The sequence below is a fragment of the Exophiala xenobiotica genome, assembly GCF_000835505.1.
Source record: "Exophiala xenobiotica strain CBS 118157 unplaced genomic scaffold supercont1.5, whole genome shotgun sequence".
Classification (NCBI taxonomy): Eukaryota; Fungi; Ascomycota; class Eurotiomycetes; order Chaetothyriales; family Herpotrichiellaceae; genus Exophiala; species Exophiala xenobiotica.
In genome coordinates this window covers 1,497,632-1,523,745 of record NW_013562490.1, presented here as the reverse complement: position 1 = coordinate 1,523,745, position 26,114 = coordinate 1,497,632, and the positions used below count along the sequence as shown (strand labels likewise).

Sequence of the window (26,114 nt, the reverse complement as noted above, 5' to 3'; positions counted from 1 at the left end):
CATCTCGTTTCTTCCAACGTACCGTGCCCGCGCCGCGTCTGGCAGTCTGCAGTCTGCAGCAAATCACTTTCGCTTGTTTCTCCACCACCAGAAATTCAAGATTCGCTTGCCGCGCCGAGATCTCTGGACCTGATGCAATGATGCTCGACTGAGAGGGTGAAGAGGAAGAATAATTGCTGACTCCAACCAGAGACGACCCTTTTATAGCTTCCCATATCGTTCCGTTGCCCGCTGCAAGGAGATCGGAATTCCCAGGAGCCTGAGGATCATCAAAACATGCCTGCTTTCGTCCTGCTTCCTGCATCTCCCTCAGATCTCGAGGCAATTGCACGCGTTCAATTTGAAGCGTGCGCCAGCGACCATGGATTCTCAGTCATCTTCCCCAAAGGAGCCACTCTTGCCTCCATTACACATCTCGTGCACTCCTACGAGAACGACATGGAGAACGATCCTACGTGCTACATCATGATTGTTAAAGAGGCAATGTCTGGTGAGGTTGCAAGTTTTGCTATTTGGCATTTCTATCCTCCAAGAACCCAAGATGAGGTCGACCGAGAGATGTTGATCGATGACTTCCCGTTCCCTAGCGATGCAAACAAGGAGCTCGGGAACAGGTTGATTCATAACAGTATCAGAAAGCGTCATGAAGCCGTGGCAGCCAACGTTGGGGCACAAAGACCTTACGTCTGTGAGTCTAAACTTTTCATTCAGTACAGAACTACAGATCCTAACTCTGCCTACCAGACTTGGCTGCAGTAGGCACGAGCCCAAAATATCAGAAGCAAGGAGCGGCATCACAGTTGCTCAACTGGGGCGTCGAGCGGGCAGATGATCAAGGTCTCACCATCTACGTAGAAGCCACCCCTGCTGCATTACGGCTGTACGAGAAACATGGCTTCAGAGAAGTTGGACGTCTCCAGCTCGACCTGGCTCCTTGGAAGGCCGGTGATTACTCGAATATGTGCATGGTCCGTGAACCGACATCCTGAGCCACGAACCTCGGTGCCGACTCATCCCTGCAAGTTGGTCAGCCACCAACTAGTCCTCATCACGGTCTAGCTGCAGATCATCTTCGTCAGCGCATAGGGCAGACAGTCTGTGCAACTTCGGAACTGGCTCGTTGGTATGCATTGTGCGTGAGGGCGATTACCTTTGCTCAAGGGATTTCGTACGCAATGAATTCGGTGCACTTCATGCCAATGTTTCCGACAGCGCCTCTTCTACTTCGTCTTTTGTGAAACCTGAGCTCGGCCTGGCAACATCGAGACCCCAATCATGCATCCCATAAACAAGGCCCGCAAGCAAAATTCATCATGCGATCAGTGTCGACGGTCGAAACGGCGATGCGAATTGCCTACACATATTCAGCATGGGCAGGCACGTGTCTGTTCAAACTGTCTACATCTTGGACAAGATTGCACCTTTGATTTTGTTACGTCGCGCCTACATCAGAAACGAGAAAAGGCCTCGACTTTGGACCAGCCAGTTGCCGCCAGTAGCACTCAATGTCTGGCGGATAAGCAAATCAATGCAGTCGGTCTTTCACCAAAATCCTGTGAGACCGTTCATACTGCTTCGGATGAAACGCTCTGGGAGGAGTTCACCACCAATGTGGGACTACTCGGAACAGATATGTTTCTTGGCAACCTCGCTTCAGAGTGGGCGAACCTCATGAACGGGAACGATGAGAGCAGTCACTGTGCGACGCGGCCCGTAAGACGTGGCAGTATGCCCTCCGCAACCTCGCGATCCTCAAATATCAGTCGACATCACAAGAAATTCACTCAAGGAAACGGCAGAGGAGCTGTTGGCGCGTGGCGCGGATCGCCAATCCACCTCCTCAATTCGAGTGTGGAACTGCTATGGCTCAATCAAAGCTTGGGTGAGATATACGAATGTATGATGGCTGGCATTGCGATCAGGTACCTTGACTATAACTGCAACCTCTTCGCAGGATCTTATCGTTATTCATTTGATGCCAACCGCTCCTGCCCTTCAGTATCTCACCAAGACGCTCATAGCACCATGGCAAGAACCCTGCCGCCGGCTTGGAAACGATCTTCGTCGTCAGGTGGTCCAGCAGAGTACCAGGACCATGCCTCTGGGTCCATGGAAGTTTTGTCAACTCGGATCAACAAAGTCACTATGATAGGCATTGCGAGATTCCTTGACAACTTTAGTTCTCTATATTGCAATGTGATTGGCGCAAACACGCGGAAGCAGAACGAACGCATTCTGACTGCAGCCTTACAGGCCTTCGCTTTACAGTTCGCTCCGTCATCCCCAACGTCGGTATCGGAGGGCAAGATGTATACTCGTTTCAACAGTGCTGATGATGGTCCCACTCCGGGCTCGAGCTCTGGAAGTCAGAATACCAACAGCTCTCGTATCTTCATTACGGCCTGGCTCAATACCCATTCACTCTTGACGGAGTCGAATCAACCTCGGTCTTTTGTCCGCCTTTATGCTGTGTTTCTCTTTCTGATGACCACCATACCATCAGAAGCCAACACAAGCGGCGGAATGGACATCAGGCCTCTAGATATCCTAGATGACGCTTTGCATCAGATGCAGGAGCTGCAGAGCCTGATAGATGGTTATTGTGCGAATTTCGAGGCCAACTCTATCTACCGATTCCTCCTTCAATCCTGCCTTGGGATTTTTGGTTGGTATGCATACCTGCGTGACACAATATCCTCCGTCCTGAACCCACGTGTGTGCATTCTTAACGACGCCCCAGTGCGCCTCAAAGGTCTGTGTTTGACATCCAGGCCTATTTTCTTTTCGAGCTGACATAATGGTAAAGGGAAGGAGTCCGTCAATGAAACCGGCGAGGCTGGATGGGAGCAGTTCCCTAACTTCGATAGTGAGGTGCCATCAAGCTGCCAATATGCTGCAGGCGATCTCTTTCATCTCTTCCGACAAGTTATTCACCTCAGGGAGATGAATTCCCTGCCGAGAACGTCTCTCGATGTTGGTGACCTGACGAGTCGGGTTCAACAGAGCATTGCACTCATGGACGAGTACACTTCGACGTACGGACCCTGGCTTGAACAATGTATCATCACATTTTACAGACTTTCAGAGAGGTCCAAGCTCTCATCTGGTAAGTCTTTTCTACCTTGTAGGCCATGCCGTAGTACTGACCGAGGTGTCTTGTAGCATTCCTGCTCTTGTTCTGGAATCTTAGTGCCTTCTGTCTCGTGGAGCAGCTTCACCTCGCTGGAGATTTCCTGCCACCGGAAGAAAGGAAGCCGATACTCGGAAAAGCCCAGAAATTCCAGGAATCGGGCGTGAAATCTGTTGTTGCTACAGCGCGACGCATCGTTGATGTTTCGTCATGCGGAGAATTCAAACTGTTGAATAGCATCCAAGCACGACTACAATTCATCTGCCACCACGCCAATACGAGCCTTGTCGTCATGGCCCTTGCCAAAGCTATGGAGCATACCATTGACCTAAATATGACAAGGGAAATAGACGACACGACCATGTCCGACCAATCAACGACCCTGGATGCTCCGACTGAGTGGATTGGGTCCGTTAAACCTCTTTTGATTTGCCTTATAAACCTGAAAAGCACCATTTCTGGAACATATGCAGCAGAACCTGCGCTACAAAAGCTGATGCAGCAATATGGCGATATTTTGATGGATTGTTGGTCTCACGAAGGGGAAGAAATCCTGGGAGCATCATATCATTCGCGACATTGTGACAGGAATGATTCGGCCAGCTGAAGCCAGTCGCAGGCGCTACGTGGAGCGACCAAGGCGCGGGAAACCCTTACATCCAAATTCTTGTCTCAGTACAGACCCTCGTTGCGAAATCTCGCGAAGAGGGTTACAACTCAGATCACGTGGAGGGTCTGATGCTGAGACAACCAAATTCCGTGCCTCGTTGGTGTACTTGATGCGGCTCCGATTGCCGAGGCGTTGGTAAGATGACCTCCCGAAGACCATAACCCATCGGCCCTGTGCAACGCCCGTGTCAGAAGCAGTCCTCGCCTGGGTCAGAAAATGCCTTGTCAATGCTCTTCACTGCTTAATAATGCTGCTCCGGAGCAGATCTCTTACAAAGTCTCTTAACCTGCCCTAGGTTGAGAGACTGTGGACCTTTACAACACAAACTCACTGCGACAACTATAAATCATGCCTTACAAGTCAAAATGGGAATTGTCACCACCACATATGGCCATTCCATGCTTCATGTTTGGATGCTCGACAGCGGAAATCGATTCTTTCAAGCGAATCCTCATCAATGCAAAGCACCCAGACCAGCAGTATCTCACTCTCCACGCCTACCGGGAGTGGGCCAAGAGATTCGCGGCTGGTCTGAGGCTCGCGGGTCTCAAAGAAGGAGATAGGGTCATGCTGTTCTCTGGGAACGGCATCTTCAATCCGATTGTTGTTGTACGTATTTTTGTTCCCAAAAGCTGCACCATTTTAGCACGAGTCATACGCTCTGTTCATGTCTTCACCGGTACAGCTATCTGACTATTTTCAGATGGGTGCAATCATGGCTGGAGCAATCTACAACAGTGCCAATCCTGCATATACACCACGAGAACTTGCCCATCAATTGAAGGATGCAGACCCTCGTTTCGTTCTCGCTGCAGAGAACTGTCTTGATCGTGCCTTCGAGGCTAGTGATGTGGTGGGGATCGATAGAAGTCGCATCTTCCTCTTCAGTGATCTCCCGATCGACTGCACAGGGCGCATCCAGGTGCCTGTAGCCCGCCAGCAGCACTGGAGCACTCTACTTGCAGATCCCAAGGTCGGTAGGAATTTTGCCTGGAAGGAATTGGAATCGCCAGACCTATCGTCACGCACTGCGGTTTTAATTTATTCGTCTGGGACGACAGGCCTTCCGAAAGGTGTCGAATTGTCCCACAGGAGCATCATTGCGAACATGCTCCAGCTCAAAAAATGCCAATTATCTGACACAAATGTGACGGCGAGACGAAGCCTTTGTGTCGTCCCGTTGTACCATGCGCTGGGCTTGCTCTACTACTGCTTCACAGCACCGAAATGGGGCATGGAGACTTTTTTGATGGAGAGATACGATTTGTCCGATATGCTCGACCACATCCAAAGTTTCAAGGTCACGGAGCTGCTGCTCGTTCCGCCGATCTTGGTTGCCATGGCTAAGCATCCCTCCGTGCGTGATGGGACTTGTGATATCAGCAGCGTGCGAAAGGTCGTGGCCGGTGCTGCTCCAATCGGTATGGAGGTGACACAGCAATTTGAGGAGCTTTTCAAGAGGAAGGTGAAAGTGCGGCAGGCGTGGGGCATGTCAGAGTATGTATCGCCAGTCCTCAATATTCGAGCTGGAGCAGCAGTCCTAACAATACTGCTAGGACTCCTGCAATCACGTTGTGCTGGGATGAACGAGAAGGCCTGGGTCCATCCTCCATCTCAATAGGCGAACTCGTCCCTGGGGCTGAAGCGAAACTGGTCAAGGAGGATGGCGAAGAAGAGACTCGGCCTGGCGAGCGCGGAGAGTTCTGGATCCGGTCTCCCAATATGATGACGGGATATTGGCGCAACAGCAAGGCCACGGTGGAGACGATCACTGGTGACGGATGGCTGAAGACAGGCGACATCGCATATAGGGACGAAGCTGGGAAGTGGTATATGGTTGATAGGAAGAAGGTGAGTTCTGTGGTTTGGGATGCCTCTTTCCCAGGAGACGCTAATAAGCCGGTAGGAATTGATCAAAGTGCGGGGCGCACAGGTTGCTCCAGCAGAGTTGGAAGCTTTGTTGCTCGAACATCCTCAAATCATGGATGCAGCTGTGGTTGGGATCAAGACGTATGCCTTCTTGGGTTTCCAATCTGCTCCGTGCGCTGATCAGCTGTGTAGGCCCACCGACGACGAAGACCCTCGTGCTTATGTGGTACTCGCGCCGAAATCGTCAACCACAGCGGAAGACGTCGTCGAGTACGTATCTACCCGCGTCTCGAAAATCAAGCGTCTCACGGGCGGCGTTGTCTTCGTTGATGCCATCCCAAAGAACCCGGTAAGCTCTTAAGATGTTGCTCTTAGGAAACAGGAAAAGCTGACGGTATGAGATAGTCTGGCAAGATTCTCAGACGGCAATTGAGGGATCGTGCTGCAAAAGATACAGCATCAAAGCTGTGAGCAGTGCACTCACGAGAAGGTTTCGCTGATATGGTGCTCGTGAACCAGGCTAGGTTATGGCAGTCGACATGGCCTGGCTTTGACTGGGGTGACTGGAGTACGATCCATGCCTTGCAAAATTTATTCTCTTCTGCAGCTGGGCCATCATAGTAACCACGCGTCAATCACCAATTGGGTCAAGCTACAAATGGGGTCCGCTCAACTTCTCCAGACCCAAATGTCTGGCAACCTGTCCCAGATGGTCGAAGCCCCAGAAATACTCCTCCTGGCCATCTTGATTGACAGCCTTGAGCCATGGTACCCCAGGTGCGCCACTAGCGATACACTTGTCCGTGTGGTGTTTCAGCAGAGTCTTGATTTCTTCGTCCGTGCTCTGTCATGATGTGTCAACCTCGTTACAAGACTGTTCTACATGTGTCGCATTGAGAACGCACCGATGGTAAATGGGAATCGGTGCGGATGTGAGAAGACTCACCCTTTCAACAACCCTGCCCGCCACCTCTCGTCCTAGTACACTCATGACAATCGGCTCATATACCCCGGGCAGTTGAACGCCCTTTTTGTCCACCCAAAACGCGTGGTACAGCGCTGCGAGCAGATTGGGATAGCGCTCTGGACATTCGAGCGAGCACGCCGTTAGGACCCTCTGGACTTTCAGTGTCGTGGCTTTAAAGGGGTAATTCTCCGGCCATCCGGGCGTCCAGGGAATATTGAAGTCGCGTGACCAGCGCGTAATGTCGGATGTCATGTACTTCACTTTATCTGCTAGCCGTCAGCGGAGGGCATTGCGTCATCTCGAGCCCCGGGGGAGGCCGGGGGGGGGCGGGGGGGGGGGGGGGGGGGGGGGGGGGTGGAGGGTTTGAATGGGAGACGTACTGGGACTGCTCCAGGGTGGTTGGACGCCGATTGCTTTGATGAATGCGACCAGCAGGACGGGGATGTATGTTACATCGCATTTCCTGAATACCGGCGAATTCTGCGGTTGTTTATCATGTTGTCAGTCAAGAGAGGCCTGCGATTGTGATCGTGATTGGGATCGAGGTCGTCCGCGAGATACTCACGTGGAGGACGTAGAAGGCAAGGTATGAATAGGGGCTGTGGAGATCGAAGAAGAGGGTGAGGTGCGGTCGAGGCATTCTCGTCCAAGGGGTGTTGGAGCTATTACTGATACTAAGGCTGGTGTCCAGATGTGCTTCCACGAGCGTCTACATTGCAGGGAACGACTTACTATAACAAATGGACATTTATTCGCATGGGATGCCTGACGATGGTGGTGTTGGAGGAGAAACGGCATCATACGGAGGCATGATTTTCCGTAACCTCGGCGTATTATTATGCTGCGGTTCCGATCGGTTCATAGCGAAGTAGATCGAGGTTTTCAGGCCCCCTCAAACCTGTGAAGCTTACGATTCATCAAGATCGGTCAACACACTGGCCGACAACATGGTGTGTGGAGCGGTCAGGATAATATGACACTTGAGAACCAGCAAGGTTACCGTGAGCATGTAACCTGGATCACTGGGGAGAGCGATGGCCGAGAAAGGGACACTCTTGCGGCTATCGACCCGGCAGGATTTTACATCAGACCGCCACCCAAACCTCATGAGCTGGACGGAGACATTACAGATGACTCAGACCTCTTTCAGACCATTCATATGGGTGCCGCAGTGGTCAATGAGGACGAATGGCGACTCATCATAGACGGCTTAGTAGAGCGTCCGTTCGCGATCGATTTCGCGCAGCTCAAAGCCATGCTCAAGATGACGATCACGTCTTTTCACGAGTGCTATGGAAGTCCGATAGCGCCGCCCACCAAAGCCTTATGGAGGATTGGAAATGTGAGGTGGACTGGAGTCCGGCTGGCAGACCTGCTCAGGCTGGCTCGACCAAAGCCCGAAGCTACCCATGTTTGGTCGCAGGGACTCGACCATGGAACTTTTGCTGGAGTTTCTGCTGACAGATATGAAAAAGATCTTACCTTGGAGAAGGCCATGGCCCCTGAGGTGCTGATTGCATATGAGATGAATGAGCAACCAGTGTCCAAGAAACGAGGCGGGCCTGTGAGGCTCGTGGTGCCGGGCTGGTTCGGGACAAATTCGACCAAGTGGCTCTATCGACTTTCATTGCAGAGTTGTCGTGCTTCTGGTCCTTTTACAACGAGGTTTTACAACGAGATCGATCCCACGGATCCTGCTGGACAGAGATTGAGGCCGGTATGGACGGTCGAGCCCAACTCGATGATCGTGAGACCGAAGCAGGGAGACGTTGTGCAACGATCTAAGTTGGAGGTCTGGGGTCGTGCATGGGGCTGTGAGGAGGTTGTTAAAGTCGATGTCAGTGTCGACGGCGGACGGGGCTGGATTTCTGCAGTGGTGACGCCGCGGAAAGAGTTCGAGTGGCAGCTATATCGGTGTGAAGTAGCATTGGACAAGCCTGGGAACTGGCGGTTGTTGGTCAGAGCAACGGACAAGACTGGTGTATCACAGCCACTGACGGGACGGAGGAATCATGTGCATACTGTTGATGTTGAGGTAATCTGAGGTAAAGTGAACGCAAATGATATGATTGTCCCGCACACAGACACACCTAGAGAGACCTCGAGTATCACGAGCAACAGGGTGAAGAACGAGAAGCTCAGCCTCGCGCATGAAGACTCCGAAGCCTTGCGAGTAATTAGTGACTAGCTCGTCTCGGTCAACTTGCCCCAGCGGCGCCTTAACCCAGCAATCATAAGCTTCGCCTTTCTGCCGTCCGTTCGAGATTTCTCTATGGAAAATTCATTTCTTCTCTGCAATTCAACGTTCATTGCGAATCATTCTGAAGCGTACCCAGCAGACAGTCTTGCCGAGCTCTTCCCTGCCGCCACTTCAACTGTGGTATCCCCAAGCAATATCCTTGTCAGCCGTCCCTCCGGTGGTGGACACCTGAGTGCCACAAAAGAACTGCGGAGTGTCGCCTGAAACACAAGAATTTTGCCGCTGTTACTTGGGAAGATCCAGAACAGGTGTGCGTCCTGAAGCCTCCCTGGTCAACGGCACTCGGGTGTGGCTGCCAGTTAGACAGAGACGGACCGGGCCTGTCAAATTCTTCGCTTCATGTGGCTTGCTCATGATGGAAGTGGCTGTACGTAAATGCTTCAACACTGACAGGGCCCCATTGTCGCCCTTTGCAGCAAATATTCACCGTCCGTGACCATGCCGGTGGTGCTCCTCAGATGCGTTGTGGACCAAGATCGAATCCCACGGCGTCATAGCCTCTTCGCCCCCGCATGTTGTGCCTGTCGTGTGGGTAACAAGGGAAAGCGAGAAAACAGCAAACCATTCGCATGTTACATTTCAGTCCACAGTGGGGTTTTTTCACCTCACTTTTCGAATACTGTTACCAATTTTTACTACGAGGTCCAGTACCAAAGCAGCACATCCATGAACATGCCGTGCCTGCGCAAATGAAATTTCTGCTAGCGCAGCTCACACCCTCGTGAAGTCCAGTGCGCGAAGCCTTCGCCATGAATGAGCGGATCGCTTTGATTTTCCCGTCTGGAATACTCGTTCGTTTGCCTCGCATCTCGTCTCCAAAGCTTATGGTTAAAACCTCGAATGACGAAGTTATTGGTCCACGCCGTATGGATATTATCCCGTGGTCCGTTTGGGCCAAGAACGGTGCTTGCACCTATGCGATGCTGTGGCAAGCTTTGCAGGATCCATAGCAGTGGGTGAGGATCTTTCACTCCCAGGTATATTAGGTGAGGTTGAGTCCTGCCGCTCTCTGCTAATCTTCACCGTGAACCCACGGTGACTCTTTCTCACAAACGTCCCAAGCAACAAACCGAACGTTACTCCCCACGCGACAACCATGAGCGACACGAGTAAAGAAGTGAAGATTGTCGACGGCGGCGTTGCCGTCGACAACAACGCCACGTATCCCGATGTGCGCCCTGGCTCGATCTCTGAGAATGCCGACAGCCTACAACGTCGACTCAACAACCGTCAAATCCAGCTCATTGCAATCGGTGGCTCCATAGGCACTGCCTTGTTCGTCAGTATCGGTGGTGGTCTGGCAAGAGGTGGCCCTCTCAGCTTGCTCCTCGCCTACACCGTTTACTCCTGCATGTTGGGTTTGGTCAATAACTGCATGGCTGAGATGGCCACCCTGCATCCTGTCAGCGGTGGGTTCGTCCGCATGGCCGGCAAATGGGTTGACGACGCCTTCGGCTTTATGGCTGGATGGAATTTCTTCTTCTACGAAGCGCTCTTGATCCCTTTCGAGATCACGGCGCTTAACCTGGTCTTGTCATTCTGGAGGGATGATATCCCTACTGCTGCCGTCTGCGCCGCTTGCATCGTGCTTTACGCGTGAGAAACTTTCCCCGAAGCGACCTTCCCCTATGCGACCCGAGGCTAAATGTGTATTCAGACTTATAAATATGCTGGCTGTGCGAGGCTACGGAGAGGCCGAGTTTTGGCTTTCAGGAGGCAAAGTCTTCCTTATTGCCATTCTCTTCTCCTTCACATTCGTCACAATGGTCGGCGGTAACCCTAAGCACGACGCTTACGGCTTTCGTTACTGGAAACATCCTGGACCGATGGCCGAATACCATACCACGGGAAGCCTAGGCCGCTTTGAAGGTCTCCTTGCAGCCCTCTGGAGTGCGTCGTTCACGGTCGTGGGACCCGAGTATATCGCCATGGTGGCCGCGGAAGCCAAGCGACCTCGCATCTACATCAAGAATGCGTTCAAGACGGTCTACTGGCGATTCGGTATCTTCTTCATCCTCGGCGCCCTTTGCGTCGGCATCGTGGTGCCCTATAACGACCCTACCCTCGTGGCCATACTGAACGGCGACCAATCCGGTGGTGGCACTGCAGCCGCGTCTCCGTATGTCATCGCGATGAAAAACCTCGGGGTGTCGGTTCTTCCGCACATCACCAACGCGCTCATGGTCACGTCGATCTTCTCCGCGGGCAACACATATACCTACTGCGCGACGCGCAGTCTATATGGCTTAGCTCTGGAAGGACGGGCGCCAAAGTTCCTGACCAAGTGTACTCGCAAGGGTGTGCCGATCTTTGCGTTCATGATCGTCATGTGCTTTCCGCTGTTGTCATTCCTCCAGGTATCAAGCGGCTCGTCTCAGGTTCTGACATGGCTTGTCAACCTGATCACGGCTGGCGGTATTATCGACTATATCGTGATGAGCGTGACGTACATCTGTTTCTACAACGCTTGCAAAGCGCAAGGGATCGATCGCAACGCGTTTCCCTACACCGGATGGTTCCAGCCTTACTGCGCCTACATCGGATTGGCGTGGATGTGCATGATCGTGACCTTCTACGGTTACTCGTCCTTCACGCCATGGGACGTCGGGACCTTCTTTTCCTACTACACAATGGTGATTGTGGCGCCCATCTTGTTTGTCGGGTGGAAGGTGATCAAGCGTACCAGGGTCGTGCGACCCCATGAGGCAGACCTTGTATGGGAGAGGCCAATCGTCGATGCGTATGAGGCTTCATTCGTCACTCCTCCAGTGGGATTCTGGACCGAGATGCTGCAGCTGGTCGGCATGAAGCGGGGTATCAAGGACGTGCGGCGGGAGTCGATATGAGTTCGCCCAAATTTCAGGCCTAAGGTCGGCTGATGACCCTACAATTAGATGTTGATATCCGCAGCTGCTGGATTCTGTTGCTGTACTACGCGGCTGAGAATGCCAGCAAAATAAATCAACATAAAAATTGGGCTCATGAGACCGCGCAGTCAGTGTAAGAAACCGGGCAGAAACCCCCAATACTCGTGCATGTCACTACCTGGTCCCGGTAGGAGATGTCTGCTTTCTTCTTCCCTGGCTATATGAAGCTGTCCGCAGGCCATCCTGGATATCAAGTAGCATCATCAGTTTTTCCTCCCTTTCCCGCAACCAACTCGTTTGGACAAGGAGTTCTCTGGGGACCGTCTCCGGCTCCGCCAACCCCCCTTTTTCTAAACCTCATAGTTCAAATTAATCCGAGTACTCGAGGTCATATGCTAGCGTATCATCACAGATCTTTAGTCTGATATCTTGGACTCTGTGGGAGGTGGATGTTAGCAAACAGGTCATGCATTAGCCCTCGGTAGCCTCATGTCGGTCAGCTTCGAGTGTGTGGGTAGTGAGAACCACTTCTACTCGTACGAGCTCGTGGAAACGAAATGATTCACAAGGAAGGGTCGGTAGTAGTAGTGGCCTGGGGGTGATGAGGGACGGGAATGGGAATGGGAATGGGAATGGAAGAAGACGCCAACGCACTCCATATGAGCAGGGTGCTCGGCATAGACCTTGATATCGTCGGCCTTTTCCAGCACGGCGACAAGGCCCATATTGAAACCCTGGCCGCGATGGGCGGTCGACGGATGAGGAGTGTTGGACTCGAGTTTGAGCAGGCCCGGAACTTTGCCGACCATGGACTTGGCCGCACTGACGAACTCGGACACTTGGCCTGGTGTCACGCCTTGTTTGAGCTTGAAGAGGACTTTGTTTTGCGCGAGTCTTGTTAGCCAAGTATATCCGTACATATAACTACTGTAGCTACTAGTAGATTACTACTGAAAGTACTAGTATTGAAGGCCAGCTGGGGGTCTGCGCTTGCCAGGCCCGGCGAAAAGGCTGGCGGGCTGGTTCACAAGGGCCCCATGATGGCTTAGTGAGGCTGGCGGAGAGTGGACTTACCGATGTGGTAGATGGGCATTGTGGCTTTATCAAATGGTTGGCTGGATAGTACTAGTGCTCAGACAGGCGGGGAGTTGTTTTGCGTATGATGGTACGGAGCAAAAAAGAGTTCAGGATCAGATGAAGACGGGCTTTTCAATGCTTCTACACAGTTAGAAGGAGATGAAGATGGGAATGGAGCAGCACAATGGGCAAATGTTGGAGCGAGGTGCAGGTTAGTAGTTCCAGTAGGCTTACGGAGTAGTGAGCCCAGTCATTTGTCATCCCCGACTCGCCGATATCGCCGCGTCATACGGAGTAGGGTGCCTATAAGGTGCTGGAAGATACTAGTATGCATCGCATCAGTTGTAGAACGGCGGAGCATTTATTCCCATTAATATCAAAGAAGAGAACCCGAATAAATTAGATGTGCTATCACTAGCTTTTCAGTATTGCTTGCGTGATGTGGTTGCTTCGCGCCAAAGTGAATGAAATACGATCTAGCTTGTGCTAGTGACTGTGCCCTTCTCCCACGTCATGCGGCCTACTGTATCAGCGTTCGCTACGTACCTAGCAGGCGCCGATGGTACAGGATGCCCAAGGAAGAGGACCTGTGCGAACTCTCTCATATCAGTGTGCCGCTGTCGCACCACTTGTAATAAAATTAAAGAAAGTGTCAAGTCAGTGGGGCAGTATATTCAGGAAGACGTCCCCCGTTTTCGTGACACGAAGGGCTCGGCTCGAAAGAGTAGTCAGAGAGGTAGCAAGGACGAGATGGTCAAACTGTGAATGCCAGGAGGCCCAACAGTCTCTAAGCCCGGTTCATCCGGCTTCGGGACGTTGACAGTAAAGCCATGGAGTTGAAGTAAAGGGGAAAGAGTCTGACAGGTGGGTGAAGGGATGTCATATTCGTTCGGCAAGCAGAGGATCTGAATATAAGTACTATGTGCACCCGATGTGATACTGTCCTTGAATAACAAAGGGCTGGTGACATCTGTCAATGTCGTGGGAACAACAGAATCCTGCATATCGAAAAGGAAGACCTGACCAATCGGACAGTGTTCCATCAATTGAAGGCTGAAATGTGTTTGTTCCTGCAGCTGGTAGAGAAGGAGAAGAGAAGAAGATCCATGTCAGAGCTTCAAGTTGTTTGCTTCTCACATCTTCGCTGCAAGAAAACTTGGGCTGGCCTTTTGTCTCTTATTCCTCACATGAGTGAATCATTCCAAGGTGACGTGACTTTGCCGGGATCGCAACGACGCGTTTGCTTGATGGCACTGGACTGGTAGTCTATAGTCGCTCCAGTATAAAGACCTGACAGAAACACTTGTTCAACACTCACATCTGCGTGACAACAAGGCTCTTGACATTCTTTTGCTGTGGAAAACCAAAGTGTTGTTCCCAAGTTTATATCGGGGCTGATCGGAGTTGCCAAGCGATACATTCCGAACTGTTGAGAGCGGTGTGTACCAGGTACCAGGTACCGTATTATCCCAACTGCCAGGGGGTTTGTCTTCTTTGGCTTGTTTGCGTCCGTCTCAACTGTCGAACAAGCCAACTTCACGGTGGAAACATGATATCTCGTGTGGATGATGAGCCTGCCAACCTCAACCTCAACGGCAACATGAACGTTCATGCATCTGACATGCCTGTCGGTGACAATAAATCACAGGTGCCGCATCTCACATTGACCTACCGCACTTGGCAAAGAATCCAAAAGCTGCACCGGACTGGGAAAGTCGAGATCAATGGGCATGGTCTGGACATAGCAACGGTTGTGGCGGTTGCAAAGTACGTATCATCTTCTTGGCCAGCAAGTGAATCCCCTCGCTAACGTTCTTTCGAAAAGACTCGGATGCAAACCGTACATCGAAAAGAGCCAAAAGCTTCTCAATCGACTGGAGGAAAGTCAGAACATCTTGCAAGAACATCTTCAGGCCGGGAGCAAGATCTATGGTATGTCGATTTGTGCGGCTCATTCGCTAGTCAGTGTGCTCACATGAACGTGCAGGCGTCAACACAGGGTTTGGAGGAAATGCCGACTTGCGGACCGACCACTTCATCGATCTCCAGCGCGCTCTGACACAACATCAACAGTCGGCTATTCTCACTAAAGATGACCTCGCAACACATCCCAATGGCAACAGAGAGACGTATCCCCATTCCATGCCGACAAGTTGGGTGAGAGGGTCGATGCTTGTTCGGTGCAATACCAACATCCGAGGACACAGTGCCGTCAGCTGGAAAACAATAGATACTCTTGCTGAACTGATTCGACGAAACATGACACCCATCGTACCCTTGAGAGGATCAATTTCGGCTTCAGGTGATCTTATGCCCTTGTCATATATCGCCGGAGTTGTGCAGGGAAACTGCGACATCTTTGTGCGAAGTGGGGGAGGACGCGATATGAAAGTACTCAACTCTCAAGAGGCCTTTGCAGAGATCCGCCGGTTCCACGAGTCAGATGTCGAAGGCCAGAGGACCGACAGCTATTGTTCCATCACGCTTGGTCCCAAAGAAGGGCTCGCATTGGTCAATGGTACCGCCCCTTCGGCAACGGTGGCCACACTGGCGCTATATGAGGCAAATCAATTGGCAGTCCTCTCTCAGCTTATCAGCTGCCTATCGTCTGAAGCACTTGCAGCGAATGCTGAGTGGACTCATAAGTTCATTGCAGAAGTCCGTCCGCATCCAGGCCAGGCCGAAGTCTCTCAGAACATGCGAAATTTCTTTCGGGGCTCGAGCCTTGTGGCTGGACTTGACGAACGTATCGATCGTAAGCAAAAGGGTCTCGTGCAGGATCGTTATGCAATCAGAAGCTCGCCACAATGGATCGGTCCACAACTCGAAGACCTGCATTTCGCAGCGGAACAGCTAGTACGAGAGCTTAACTCGACAACCGACAACCCACTCATCAATAGTGAGAACAGAGACGTCCACTGTGGAGCCAACTTTCAAGCTGCTTCGGTGACGATGGCTGCAGAGAAGACTCGACTCTGTCTCCAGATGATCGGCAAAGTAAGTACTCTCATCTCTGAACGGGTGGGCAGATCAAGCACGAGCTATCGCTTTCTGACAATTTGCAGATGCTATTTGCGCAGACAACTGAAATGCTGAATCCCATGCTGAACAATGGGCTGCCTCCAAATCTGACCCCAGACGATCCCAGTCTTTCATACTGTCTGAAAGGCGTCGATATCAATATGGCTGCTTATCAGTCAGAGCTTGGGTTCTTGACAAACCCTGTCAGTTCGCACGTACAGTCTGCTGAAATGCACAATCAAGCCATCAACTCGTTGGCTTTGATATCCTCACGGTACACCATGCAAAGTGTCGAACTGGTCTCCTTGATGTCCGCATCCGCCATATTTGTTGGTCTTCAAGGCGTCGATCTGAGGGTCATGCATCGGACTTTCCTGGAAAGCTTTCACGACGAGGCTAGCAACACCATCAAGCAAAACTTTAGTGCAATCATCCCGAACGCTGCCTTACTGGAGTTGTATCATGAAGTGTGGGAAAAGATCTGCAATACTTGGTATGGTGCCGCAAATGTCGATGCCAACGATCGTTGCTCAAAGGTAGCAGCCGCAGCAGCAGATGTGGCAATAGCTTGCATGTGTGCTGGAGGACTCGAACCTGCTACAAGCTCCCAAGACCTTCTTTGCGCAATCAACACCTTCAAGCAAGGCTTGCAGCAGCGTATGTTGACCGCTTTCCTAGCGCATCGATCCAGCTTCTTTAAAAACCCCTGCACGATGTTATTTCTGGGTCGTGGCACCGGAACGCTCTATCGATTCGTCAGGGAGGAGCTGGGTGTGCCGTTCTATCGAGACCTGGAGGAGGATGTTCACAGTGGGTGCTTGATTGGTCGGTCAAAGAAGACAATTGGGTCGTGGATCTCGATCATCTATGAATCCCTCCGTGACGGCGTTTTAGCTGGTGTGATCTTCAAGTCTCTAGAAGGCTTTGATGACAACGAATAGCAGTATCGTACCAAGCCGGCCAGTTTGAGCTGGAAACAAGGCAGTTTCACGGGGGAGCTGATTGATGCCTGTAAAATGGCTAGCGATGGCCTAGTCAGCAATGCGCTTATCACAGCTCTTGCGCTTGTAACAGTTGGGCTGCGTCGAGGCAGGATCGGGTCAGGGACACGCGAAAAGCTGTCAACTCGACAGTCTCATACTTGTCATCTTTGTCCTTGTTCCAGAAAACAATCTCGTTGAACGGCTTCCCATCATACATCCAAGTGTCAACGTCACTGACGCAGAAATCATCCCATACAGCGTTGTTGTCTGACGTCGACTCATCCCTCGGTGCACCATCCCAAACGAGGGCAACTCTCCAAAGCTCTCCATCCAATTTGCTCTGATGTCGATACAGAAGCGTCGGTATGAGTTGAAGACGGAGTATATTGGGTGGCACTCCGAACCGGGTCGGGAAAGCTGATAGAATGTCTGTGCTGTTTGATATCCACCGGGTAATCTCCAGGCCACGTGCTTCGCTATACGAGAGCTCTATGGATGAATTAATATGCGTTGCCTTGTATATGCCGGTATACGATTGTTCGACTTGACTCCTGGCAATCTTATCTGCTGCCTGGATAAGTGTTTCTGTCACTATCTCTCGAATCGCGGGCAGCAAGGCGGTATTTCCGGCCGTGAGTACTGTAATCCCAAGGTCATACTCTGGGGCCACTATTATGTTCGTACTGTATCCAGGAAGTCCGCCTCCTTTCGTATAGAAGGTCACCGCCTTGTCGCTGGTGCTCAAGATCCTGTCCGTTCGGAAGATCTCCCAGGGAGTGCCGTAAAACGAATAGAGGCCTGCAGTAAAGGAGCCTGGCTGGAACCAATTCATGGCAGGTGTAATGCCGTTATAATGCGTCAATACGTATCTGAGGAATTTTGACATGTCAGAGGACGAGGCGTAAAGTCCTCCTGTGGGATTTTGGACGCCCTCATCCACATCCCAGTACCAACTTTCGTTTTTAGGCAATACTGCCACCGAGTCAGAGGGTCTGGAGAAGCTTGTACCCATCATCTCGAGAGGCCGCGAAATTGAAGTTTCGATATATTCCTCATATCTCATGCCGGTGACATTGGCAAGTACCAGGCCTAACAGCTCGAAAGCGATGTTGGAATAAGTAGACTTCTGATTCGGAGCAAAGATGGGAGCGCTGGTGCGTACGTAGTCCAAGAGGTCGTCCGTCGTGCATGGTACGTACTCAGCATAAGAGTCACATTGAGGTAGACCCAAAGATGTCGCTGGTGGGAGACCAAAAGCCAAAGGATCTTTCAATTCCTGAAGGAGATCTCCCTGGGCCCAGTCCCGGGGAATACCACTCAGTTGACTCGCCAGGGACTTGAGTGTAATGTCTTTCCATGGTAAGCTTCCATTCTGTGGATGTCGCAAGCCTGACACATATTTGTCAACGGGATCGTCGAGACTCAGGTTACCGGCAGCATGTTGCTTCAATATACCGAGAACCGTGAAGACTTTGGTGATACTTGCAATGCGGTAAGCGCTGTCACCATTGACTTGCTCAGCTCCAGGCCGCTCGGAATCTTTGTCTGAGGCGGTATGAAAGCTAGACCACAAGGTCGAATGTGACGAGGTCACCTCAACCGAGTAAGACGAAGTATTGAACTTCGGGTCGGCTACCAGATCTGATAATGCTGCCTCAATTTCGTCAACAGCTTTGAGGAAAGCCGGAGAAGATTTGTTGTAGCTTGGTAGCGGGAAAACTGGAGACTGGTAATGGCAGGCAGCAGCGACCAGGGAGACGAGAACGAGAAAGACCGCAGAATAGTATGCTTTCAGACTCATTGTGAAGGTGGTGTCGTCGGCCCACTCAATATCTCTGGTGCTCCTTCTGGCCGTAACCGGATCGCTCTTGCCAACGGGGAGGTGTATTGCTGCCACTCGAAAAAAGGTGGAATGCTCACGGCGTTGCAAACATATAAATAGCGATTACTGATCCAAGCCACTGTTCCAGGTTGTCCGTGACCGTAACGCCGAAGCAGGCAGCAGCATTCAGCAGCTCCTTACGACACCGAGGAGTGGAGGAAAGAGGGGCTTTCAATGGTCGAGTTCGACGTGGCCAGAATTTGATGGCCTGGCTAGGATTCAGCTGTGAATCTAGTACGATATATACCCGCTGAAGGGACGTTCGAAGCAAGTTGTACCTCAAGAGGGATCCTCTTGTAGCTTCGATGTCTTTGCTGTGAGTACTCTGTAGAGGTGTTGATTGCACCAATGTTCGGTAGATGTGGGTGCATTCTTTACCGAGCACCTAGTCCAGGCGGAATTGTTGCGCCAGGACTCCAATACTCTCACGTACAACCAGTACTGTGGATCAGTAAAGTTCAACCTCTGCCCAGTGCTCAGCGAGCCAGATCGCCTCCATTGACCTCGCTTCTGCTTGTTTCTAATCATATTTCTCACTTCCAACGCGGCATCACCTGTCCAAGATATGTTGCAATCATCCTGGGCCCTTCATTTGTCGGGTGAACAGCGCGGTCTGACAGCGGAAATCCACATGTTCTGGACCTTGCGTTAGAGGAGGAGTGTGCAGTCCTCACGAGGCATCATTGTCTTACAATCCTCCGCTATGGCCAACCTGGATGTCAAAGTCAGTCTTACTCTTACACCTCGTGTTGACTATTCATCTCGCCCCCACTTCCGTCGAAAAGAGGACCCATGAACCTCATTGGCGTCCCAGCCAGACATCGATCTCTGCCACACGACCCATGATGACCCCATGAATGCGGGGCTTGCCCACGAACTTACTTGTGTTCCACCAAAGGCAAGAGTCTCGCTTGCCGGCTTTTTATTGAGAAGACTTGCCGAGTTACGTGCCCGGACACGCTCTCAGCCTCCCACAAGATTATATAAACTCTGAGGGCAATCGTCTGCAGTTCCTGCCGTACCCTGAGAGCGCTTCATCCAGAACCCATACAACCATACTGTACGCAATGGGCAGCATTCTGGAACAATCGCGCCCTGCCTCAATTCAATTAAGAGATCTCGAGGTCCAGGGTTTTGTCAATGAAGCTTCGCAGGTTACAAACTATCTCGGGATACAGTATGCTACGATCCCTGCTCGGTTTCGCCAGTCACAGCCAATCGACCACCTTGGCCTTACTGGTGTGCTAGATGCGACTCGGTACGGGGCCAGATGTCCTCAGAACCCACGACCAAAGAACCTTCCACTGTTCGAAGGGCTGCAGCAGACCGAGGGTCCAAATGACGAGTTTGGGTGCTTGAGACTCAACATATTCACCCCAGCAGCTCAGCAATCTCGGCCACTGCCTGTTTTGGTTTGGATCCATGGTGGAGGATTCGTCTTTGGAGATGGAGGTTGGGAATTCGACGGCAATCACCTTGTCCAACATGCAGTTGAATCCGGAAAACCTATCGTTTTCGTGACCTTGAACTATCGACTTGGCTACTTTGGCTTTCTCACTTCCAAAGAGCTGAAAGAAGAAGCTGTAAAGGATGGACAGACTCCTTTCTCTAACACGGCGTTTTATGACCAGAGATTGGCCCTACTATGGGTAAGTAATAAATCGCCGACTCTGTAGCGCGGAGCTAAAGCGAGATCTCAAGCGCTGACTGTGAATAGGTTCAAAACCATATTCAATCTTTTGGCGGAGACCCATCGAATGTCACCATAGCTGGCGAATCTGCAGGAGGATTATCAGTCCTAGCTCATCTTCGATCAGATGTACCTGTTTGCCAAAGAGGAATCATCATGTCCAGTCCAAATCTTGACTATCCGCGACCGGAAGAGTCTCAAGCCACTTTTGACAAGCTTGTTGCCAGCACGGGAGTTTCTCCATCAGCGCCACCCGAAGAAAAGCTGGCAGCATTGAGGGCCTTGTCATCCGACGACATTATCAAACTCATCGGATTCTCTTTCTCAACTCCACATTGGGATCCGGAGTGGTTCGTCCACCAAGATGGCACTACACCCACTGCAGGTCCCGCTCCTTTGAGCCCTTGGGTAAAGGGTGTGCTCGCCGGCTCCACGAAGGATGAAGCCGCCATCTTCGGCTTGGGCATGGGCTGGCAGACATGGACATCCAATCAATTTGAGGAGAGGGTGAAATCCGTTGTACAAGACGAGAAGGATGCCAGCGAGCTGTTGCGTGCCTATGGCATTGACTCAAATGCATCTGCCGAAACCAACATGCGCGGCCTGATTGACATGGTGACGGACACAAATTTCTCCGGTCTACCTTTTATCGTCGCAGAACAGCAGACTTCGACCCCTCCTATCAGTCTCTACAGATTCGAGCAGCCGGATCCCTTCCCCAAGAGTCCGTTCCATGGCTATGCGTATCACTCGCTCGATAATGCTTTCTTCTGTCGATACCCTTCGGTCGCTGGCCCCAGCGCCTCAGAAGATGCAAGGGAGACAGCTAATAGATTCAATGGTGCCGTCCTTGACTTTGCCTATGGCGATCAGCCGTGGGAGATTTATTGGCCCAATCAGAAGATCATGGTATTCAATGGCAAAGGTAGTGGGCTTGTCAAAGCCGACCAGCCTGACCGATGGAGACGGATATTTGCAGAGAGGGACCGCACCAAGACTGTCAGGCGGTACAACCACAAGTTAATGGGCTTGGGGCATGATTCTCTTCCTTGAGCAGTAACAGCAAGATGATGTCCAGAGACGAGAGCCGATGCAAACTGCCACAAATGAGGGTAGTCTTGTTGTCGCAGATCGAAGGATCATTCCACCCTAGTTGTTTTCAAAGACTCAATCGTTCTTTTGCGATTGGTCCGACCGGCTACAATGATTCAATTGCATAGTCCCGCAGTGGTCAATTTGTTTGGCGCTTCTGAACGGGTGGCCGATCACGCAGTAACTCCCTTACAGCCTTGCCATGCATACCTCCATACCCATTGCCATACGCAGGGCCCTGTTTTCCATTTCCCTGCTGTTGTCCCGCACAGAAATCATGAGATCGATTGTCCCAATGCACCCGATCCAGCCTCCACTCTGGCGGTCAAGGTCGCCTTGTGCTTACATTACCATTCCTGTAGACGAGCGGGGTCCAATGAAACCGGCAGCTCCATACTATGCATACCCCTCTCGCCAGACCAGTTGCCTAGATCCAATTCGGCCGTGCCTTGAGCATATATATAGCCCTGCTTCTTCGTCAGTGAGTGCGTACTGCCCTAGGTCCGCCACCCAGAGCAAAACATCAAAAGCACACAAGCCACAATGACAAAGATCTCCCGACACGAATTCACTCACGACACCATCCGCTCCCCTTTCAAGACGATCTCCTATCTCGAAGCCGGCCCGTCCCATGGCCCTTTATTGATCTTCGTCCACGGCTGGCCTGCCGTAGCAGCGACATGGCGTGCGCAAATCACCACGTTCGCGGGCCTGGGTTTCCACGTCATCGCGCCTGATATGCCTGGGTACGGCGGCTCGACCAAAACCAAAGAGAAAACCGACTACTCGATGCAATCCCTCGTGACGGTTATGGTCATGCTGCTGAAGCACCTCGGGCGCGATGAGGCCGTCTGGGTCGGACACGACTGGGGCGCGGCCGTGGTCTGGGCGCTCCTCGCACACGAACCCCAAACCTGCATCGGGGTGGTGAATCTGTGTCTGCCGTACCGCACGCTGGAGATGGGCGTGGACGAAACGCTCAAGTACGCCAACCGCGAGCTGTATCCGGAAGACGAGTACCCCAACGCGCAGTGGGACTACATGAAGTTCTACGTAGAGGCCGAGGAAGGACCCGCGAATTTCGACAAGGCCGTGAAATTCTACGAAAGCGACGTCGAGAACTTGATGAAAGCTCTCTTTCGGCCACATCGACCCGAAGCCCACGGCAAGCGCGCGTTCACCAGCACGGTGAGCAAAGATGGCGGTTGGTTCGGAGGCGCCGAGAAGCCGCCGGCCACGGATCTGAAGGATTCATTGCTGGATGAGGAAATGCTCAAAGAATTGACGGAGGCGTTTGAGAAGGGAGGGTTCTGGGCGCCGACGGCGTATTATCTGAATCACGATGCAAACAAGGAGTGGGCGGAGGATTGGTCGGTGAATGAGGGCGTGGTGAGCGTGCCGACACTCTTCGTCGAAGCCAGTCAGGATCATGTCGTGGGCTCGTACAATTCGACCATCAAAGAGCCTATGGAGAGTTTCTGTCGGAAGCATACGGAGGTCAGTATCGAGGCGGGACATTGGGTCGCGTTGGAGCAGCCGGAACAGACGAATGCGGCGATTGCGAGGTGGATATTGACTGCGATTCCGAGAGCGTGGCCGTACGAAAAGGTGACGCCGCTGAAGGAGATGAAGTAGAAAATAATTACGGAGTAGCAATGACGACCTTATGAACAATCAGCAAGCCATACCACAGGTTCCAGGAGATGTTTTCGTTGACAAGTGTCAGGGACAATGCCATGTTCTAGATGCTCCGATCCCCAATACTTAGCAGACCCTGCTATCTCCGTCCTCGAGACTCAGACGCAAAAGGACACTTAACCACGCCCGATGTATATTGGCCGATCCAGGTAATCGAGGTGTCGAAGGTTTGTGGCCGCTGTTCCGAGTCTTGTACTGATGCTGTACTCCGTTACCAGATCCAATAATCATGCTGATGCCCCTGGCATGCCCAATCTAGTCCAGTCTGAAATGTTTCTCCGTTTTCCATGCCGCCACCATCAACGCCAGCGCCTTAGCAATTGGCTTCTCTTGCAGTTCCTTCGATAAGTTCTGTGGGAAAGCCACCACCGCCTGTCGTAACGCTGCTACTCCTGCCGCTCCAAAGAAAAGCACAAACCGGTCGATCGCGTTGTTCTCGAGCATGTTCTTCAGGAGAATCAGATGACTAGTCTGAACTTCTGAAGGCGGCGTGTTGACAATATGCGCGAGACTCGACCAAAAGTGCGTTGGTGGCCATGGATTGGAGATTTTAGCTCGGGAGAAATTCCGCAATGCTATCGATGCATATCCCACTCCGAGGCCCGTTTGGCGGTCGTAATGCTTGTCGTCCGTAACAAAAGCTTTCTTGTCGTCTGATATCCGATCCGTGCGCCACCCTACACGCAGCTTCCCTGCAGATGTATGTTCTGGACCGTAAATACCGAATAGAATTGGTGCTGAAGCATGGAACTTGCACATCAAGACCGAGATCAATGATTCATTCTGAGATTTGGTCGACGAGGCATTGACTGCTTGCACATTCCTGGGAAATTGCAGCTCAGGCATAGAGAATATCTGGGCCACCAACGTACCAATAGGCTCAGCAGCTTTGGGATTAACTGCACATTCACCAACAAAGGCGTTGATTATGGCTTTGCTGAAGATGGACAAAAGATACAACACCAGTGATGGAATGGTCACCGCACCGTTGTCGTTCAGAGAGAGGTGTGGAGGAAGGAAATCGTTGACAGGCATGGGTGGCGAGGGTATTTCTCTCAGAGCCTTGTGTAGTGTCATTCGAACTCGGTCATGCTGCAATCGAAGTCAGGTATGGACCACCGCAGGGTGAAGGGGGCCGATCGACTTACCGCCTTCTTATTACCAACTTTGTCGTCAGTCAGTTGACCGACGCTCGTCCTCATTGCTCGTCTCATGTCTCCAACATGTGGTTTGAGATTGGGATCTTTCTTCACCTTTTCCCAGAAATCTTTCCGGAACTGTTTCAACTTCTTATGCACTAGAAGATAGCTTCGGTGTATAGCTTCTGTAGTTACTGCTGCGGTGCTCGTTGATGTCGGCTGGCTAGTAGGAGGAGGTATGGGTGTTGGGGCTTTGGCTGCGACAGCAGCAGCGGCTTTCTTGGCTTCTTCTTCCTTGAGCGCTGCCTCCTGCTCGACCTTTTCCTTTTCTTCACGTTGCTTCAGTTCCGTAGCTTCCTTCTCTTTCCGTCGACTCTCCTCAGCTTCGGCTTTCTGTTTTTCGTAGATTGCCAGCCGTTCAGCTTCTGCTTTCGCTCGCTCTTCTCGTTCCTTACGTTCCTTTTCTTCCCGTGCTTTTCGCTCCTGCTCCGCTCGTTTTCGGGCCTCTTCTTCTTCTTGCCGTTTCCTCTCTTCCTCTTCTAGTCGTCTTCGTTCGTCTTCACGACGTCGTCGCTCTTCTTCGTCCTTCTTGAGATAAGCGTGCAGAACCGCCTCGGCTTGAAGTCTAACAACTTCATGCTGAGCATTCGCAAGATTCAATTCTGCACGATGTACTTCGGCTTGGGCAAGTTCTCTGGCGTCCAACTCCTCCTGCTGCTGACGTCGTTGGTAGACATAAACCTTCTGGCGCTCGGCTTCTTGCAGTTGTATTTGACTGAAGGTACGTTCGAGCTCGAACTGTAATTGTCTTGACGGACTGTCGTCAAGCCTTCTGCTCCGCGGGCTGTTTCTGGCCGCAAACGGCGATGAATGGAGCTTGCTTTGAGCCATAATCGAGTCACGTGATGTTGTGAAAAGCGCCGTTTTCTGTGGCCTCTCCTGGCTTAGCAAAGACCAGACTTCTGCTTGAAGCTTCGAGGCTCCCGAGGGTAGATGAGCAGATGAGCACACAGTTTCCTCAAAGCCCTATTGAAGACAGATAAGGGAACTGTGCTCAGAATTCTGCGCTCAATAGGAACCTCCTTCACTGTGATTGAGCCGACGTGACGGGCATCATTTGAACGCGCCCAGAAACAAACTGCTAAGAAGCTGCTTCACTCGTGCTCCGAGATTTTAGCTATCGAAGTTTGGAGATCTAATGCCTAGAACAGACAATCGGCAAGATTATCGGAATCCATAAGCCAGGAGATTCCTTGGAGACTGTGACTCGATTCGACGAAACCTAGACGTACGGGTTGCCGCAAGTGACGGATGTGATGAGGTGCGGTGCAGTGCGTGGCGCGTCAAGCAGGAGCAACGCAATTGATGAGGTTCTAGAGTGCAAGACAGTGAGCTTAGAAGTTTCAGGCCTGCGAGAGAGCATCGATTGTCGAGGCGGCTTCGCGTTTGCCGGTGATGCCGGGGTCTGAGCGAGAAGGCTAGCGAGCAGTCCGAGGGCAAGTTGTGCCTGGTAAGCCTACGGTTGGGGGTATGACGGGGGTTTGGGCTTTTCACAAGAGAGTTGGTGGAGTGAGTGCCTGATTGTGGTGTTTGGAAGAGGCGCGGCCTGTGCATCCGCCCGCCTCCTAGTTCTTGGCATCAACCTCGAATTCAGCCAGCCTGATGCATGCCTCCTGGGCCGAGCATGGAGCCAAAGGAGCACAATTCCCCCTGCGGCTTACGTATAGCTACCTACCTAGGTAAGTACTTGGGTTCTTCGCTGCCAATGC

At 51.8% G+C, this 26,114-nt stretch overlaps 12 protein-coding genes across 13 annotated transcripts; 8 read left to right on the top strand and 4 right to left on the bottom strand.

Moving 5' to 3' along the window:
- Positions 1-276: 276 nt before the first annotated feature.
- PV05_08307 (uncharacterized protein) lies at positions 277-989 on the top strand (the record flags this gene model as incomplete). The annotated part of the gene is made up of 2 exons (XM_013457812.1): positions 277-688; positions 745-989. The coding sequence occupies 2 exons, from the start codon at positions 277-279 to the stop codon at positions 987-989; spliced, it is 657 nt and encodes a 218-aa protein (XP_013313266.1).
- A 286-nt stretch (positions 990-1,275) lies between these two features.
- PV05_08306 (uncharacterized protein) lies at positions 1,276-3,737 on the top strand (the record flags this gene model as incomplete). Its single annotated transcript, XM_013457811.1, has 3 exons — positions 1,276-2,752; positions 2,807-3,106; positions 3,163-3,737. 3 exons carry the CDS (start codon positions 1,276-1,278, stop codon positions 3,735-3,737), a joined length of 2,352 nt encoding a protein of 783 aa, XP_013313265.1.
- A 411-nt stretch (positions 3,738-4,148) lies between these two features.
- Positions 4,149-6,339, top strand: PV05_08305 (uncharacterized protein; the record flags this gene model as incomplete). The annotated part of the gene is made up of 6 exons (XM_013457810.1): positions 4,149-4,409; positions 4,504-5,297; positions 5,357-5,651; positions 5,707-5,810; positions 5,862-6,018; positions 6,075-6,339. The coding sequence occupies 6 exons, from the start codon at positions 4,149-4,151 to the stop codon at positions 6,138-6,140; spliced, it is 1,677 nt and encodes a 558-aa protein (XP_013313264.1). The 3' UTR covers positions 6,141-6,339.
- PV05_08304 (uncharacterized protein) lies at positions 6,064-7,340 on the bottom strand. Its single transcript, XM_013457809.1, has 4 exons — positions 7,202-7,340; positions 7,017-7,116; positions 6,616-6,902; positions 6,064-6,513 (listed from the first exon to the last, which is right to left on the bottom strand). Exons 1-4 carry the CDS (start codon positions 7,274-7,276, stop codon positions 6,322-6,324), a joined length of 654 nt encoding a protein of 217 aa, XP_013313263.1. The 5' UTR covers positions 7,277-7,340; the 3' UTR covers positions 6,064-6,321.
- A 225-nt stretch (positions 7,341-7,565) lies between these two features.
- On the top strand, positions 7,566-8,692 carry PV05_08303 (uncharacterized protein). Its single transcript, XM_013457808.1, has one exon. The coding sequence runs from the start codon at positions 7,610-7,612 to the stop codon at positions 8,678-8,680; it is 1,071 nt and encodes a 356-aa protein (XP_013313262.1). The 5' UTR covers positions 7,566-7,609; the 3' UTR covers positions 8,681-8,692.
- A 1,300-nt stretch (positions 8,693-9,992) lies between these two features.
- On the top strand, positions 9,993-11,742 carry PV05_08302 (uncharacterized protein; the record flags this gene model as incomplete). Its single annotated transcript, XM_013457807.1, has 2 exons — positions 9,993-10,492; positions 10,554-11,742. 2 exons carry the CDS (start codon positions 9,993-9,995, stop codon positions 11,740-11,742), a joined length of 1,689 nt encoding a protein of 562 aa, XP_013313261.1.
- A 56-nt stretch (positions 11,743-11,798) lies between these two features.
- Positions 11,799-13,030, bottom strand: PV05_08301. Of its 2 annotated transcripts, XM_013457805.1 has the most exons (3): positions 12,838-13,030; positions 12,418-12,640; positions 11,799-12,199 (listed from the first exon to the last, which is right to left on the bottom strand). In XM_013457805.1, exons 1-3 carry the CDS (start codon positions 12,854-12,856, stop codon positions 12,133-12,135), a joined length of 309 nt encoding a protein of 102 aa, XP_013313259.1. In that variant the 5' UTR covers positions 12,857-13,030; the 3' UTR covers positions 11,799-12,132. The 2 variants fall into 2 exon arrangements, with proteins under 2 accessions (XP_013313259.1, XP_013313260.1); XM_013457806.1 differs by having other exon boundaries at positions 11,799-12,640.
- A 701-nt stretch (positions 13,031-13,731) lies between these two features.
- PV05_08299 (uncharacterized protein) lies at positions 13,732-18,764 on the bottom strand. Its single transcript, XM_013457803.1, has 2 exons — positions 16,081-18,764; positions 13,732-16,026 (listed from the first exon to the last, which is right to left on the bottom strand). Exon 1 carries the CDS (start codon positions 18,643-18,645, stop codon positions 16,912-16,914), a length of 1,734 nt encoding a protein of 577 aa, XP_013313257.1. The 5' UTR covers positions 18,646-18,764; the 3' UTR covers positions 13,732-16,026; positions 16,081-16,911.
- On the top strand, positions 14,129-16,969 carry PV05_08300 (phenylalanine ammonia-lyase). Its single transcript, XM_013457804.1, has 4 exons — positions 14,129-14,607; positions 14,666-14,772; positions 14,828-15,837; positions 15,906-16,969. Exons 1-4 carry the CDS (start codon positions 14,390-14,392, stop codon positions 16,800-16,802), a joined length of 2,232 nt encoding a protein of 743 aa, XP_013313258.1. The 5' UTR covers positions 14,129-14,389; the 3' UTR covers positions 16,803-16,969.
- Positions 18,765-19,277: 513 nt separating the features above from the next.
- PV05_08298 (uncharacterized protein) lies at positions 19,278-21,615 on the top strand. Its single transcript, XM_013457802.1, has 2 exons — positions 19,278-20,375; positions 20,444-21,615. Exons 1-2 carry the CDS (start codon positions 19,794-19,796, stop codon positions 21,467-21,469), a joined length of 1,608 nt encoding a protein of 535 aa, XP_013313256.1. The 5' UTR covers positions 19,278-19,793; the 3' UTR covers positions 21,470-21,615.
- Positions 21,616-22,011: 396 nt separating this feature from the next.
- Positions 22,012-23,185, top strand: PV05_08297 (uncharacterized protein). Its single transcript, XM_013457801.1, has one exon. The coding sequence runs from the start codon at positions 22,052-22,054 to the stop codon at positions 23,141-23,143; it is 1,092 nt and encodes a 363-aa protein (XP_013313255.1). The 5' UTR covers positions 22,012-22,051; the 3' UTR covers positions 23,144-23,185.
- PV05_08296 (uncharacterized protein) lies at positions 23,146-25,888 on the bottom strand. The gene is made up of 2 exons (XM_013457800.1): positions 24,355-25,888; positions 23,146-24,298 (listed from the first exon to the last, which is right to left on the bottom strand). The coding sequence occupies exons 1-2, from the start codon at positions 25,234-25,236 to the stop codon at positions 23,462-23,464; spliced, it is 1,719 nt and encodes a 572-aa protein (XP_013313254.1). The 5' UTR covers positions 25,237-25,888; the 3' UTR covers positions 23,146-23,461.
- Between the last annotated feature and the right edge of the window lie 226 nt (positions 25,889-26,114).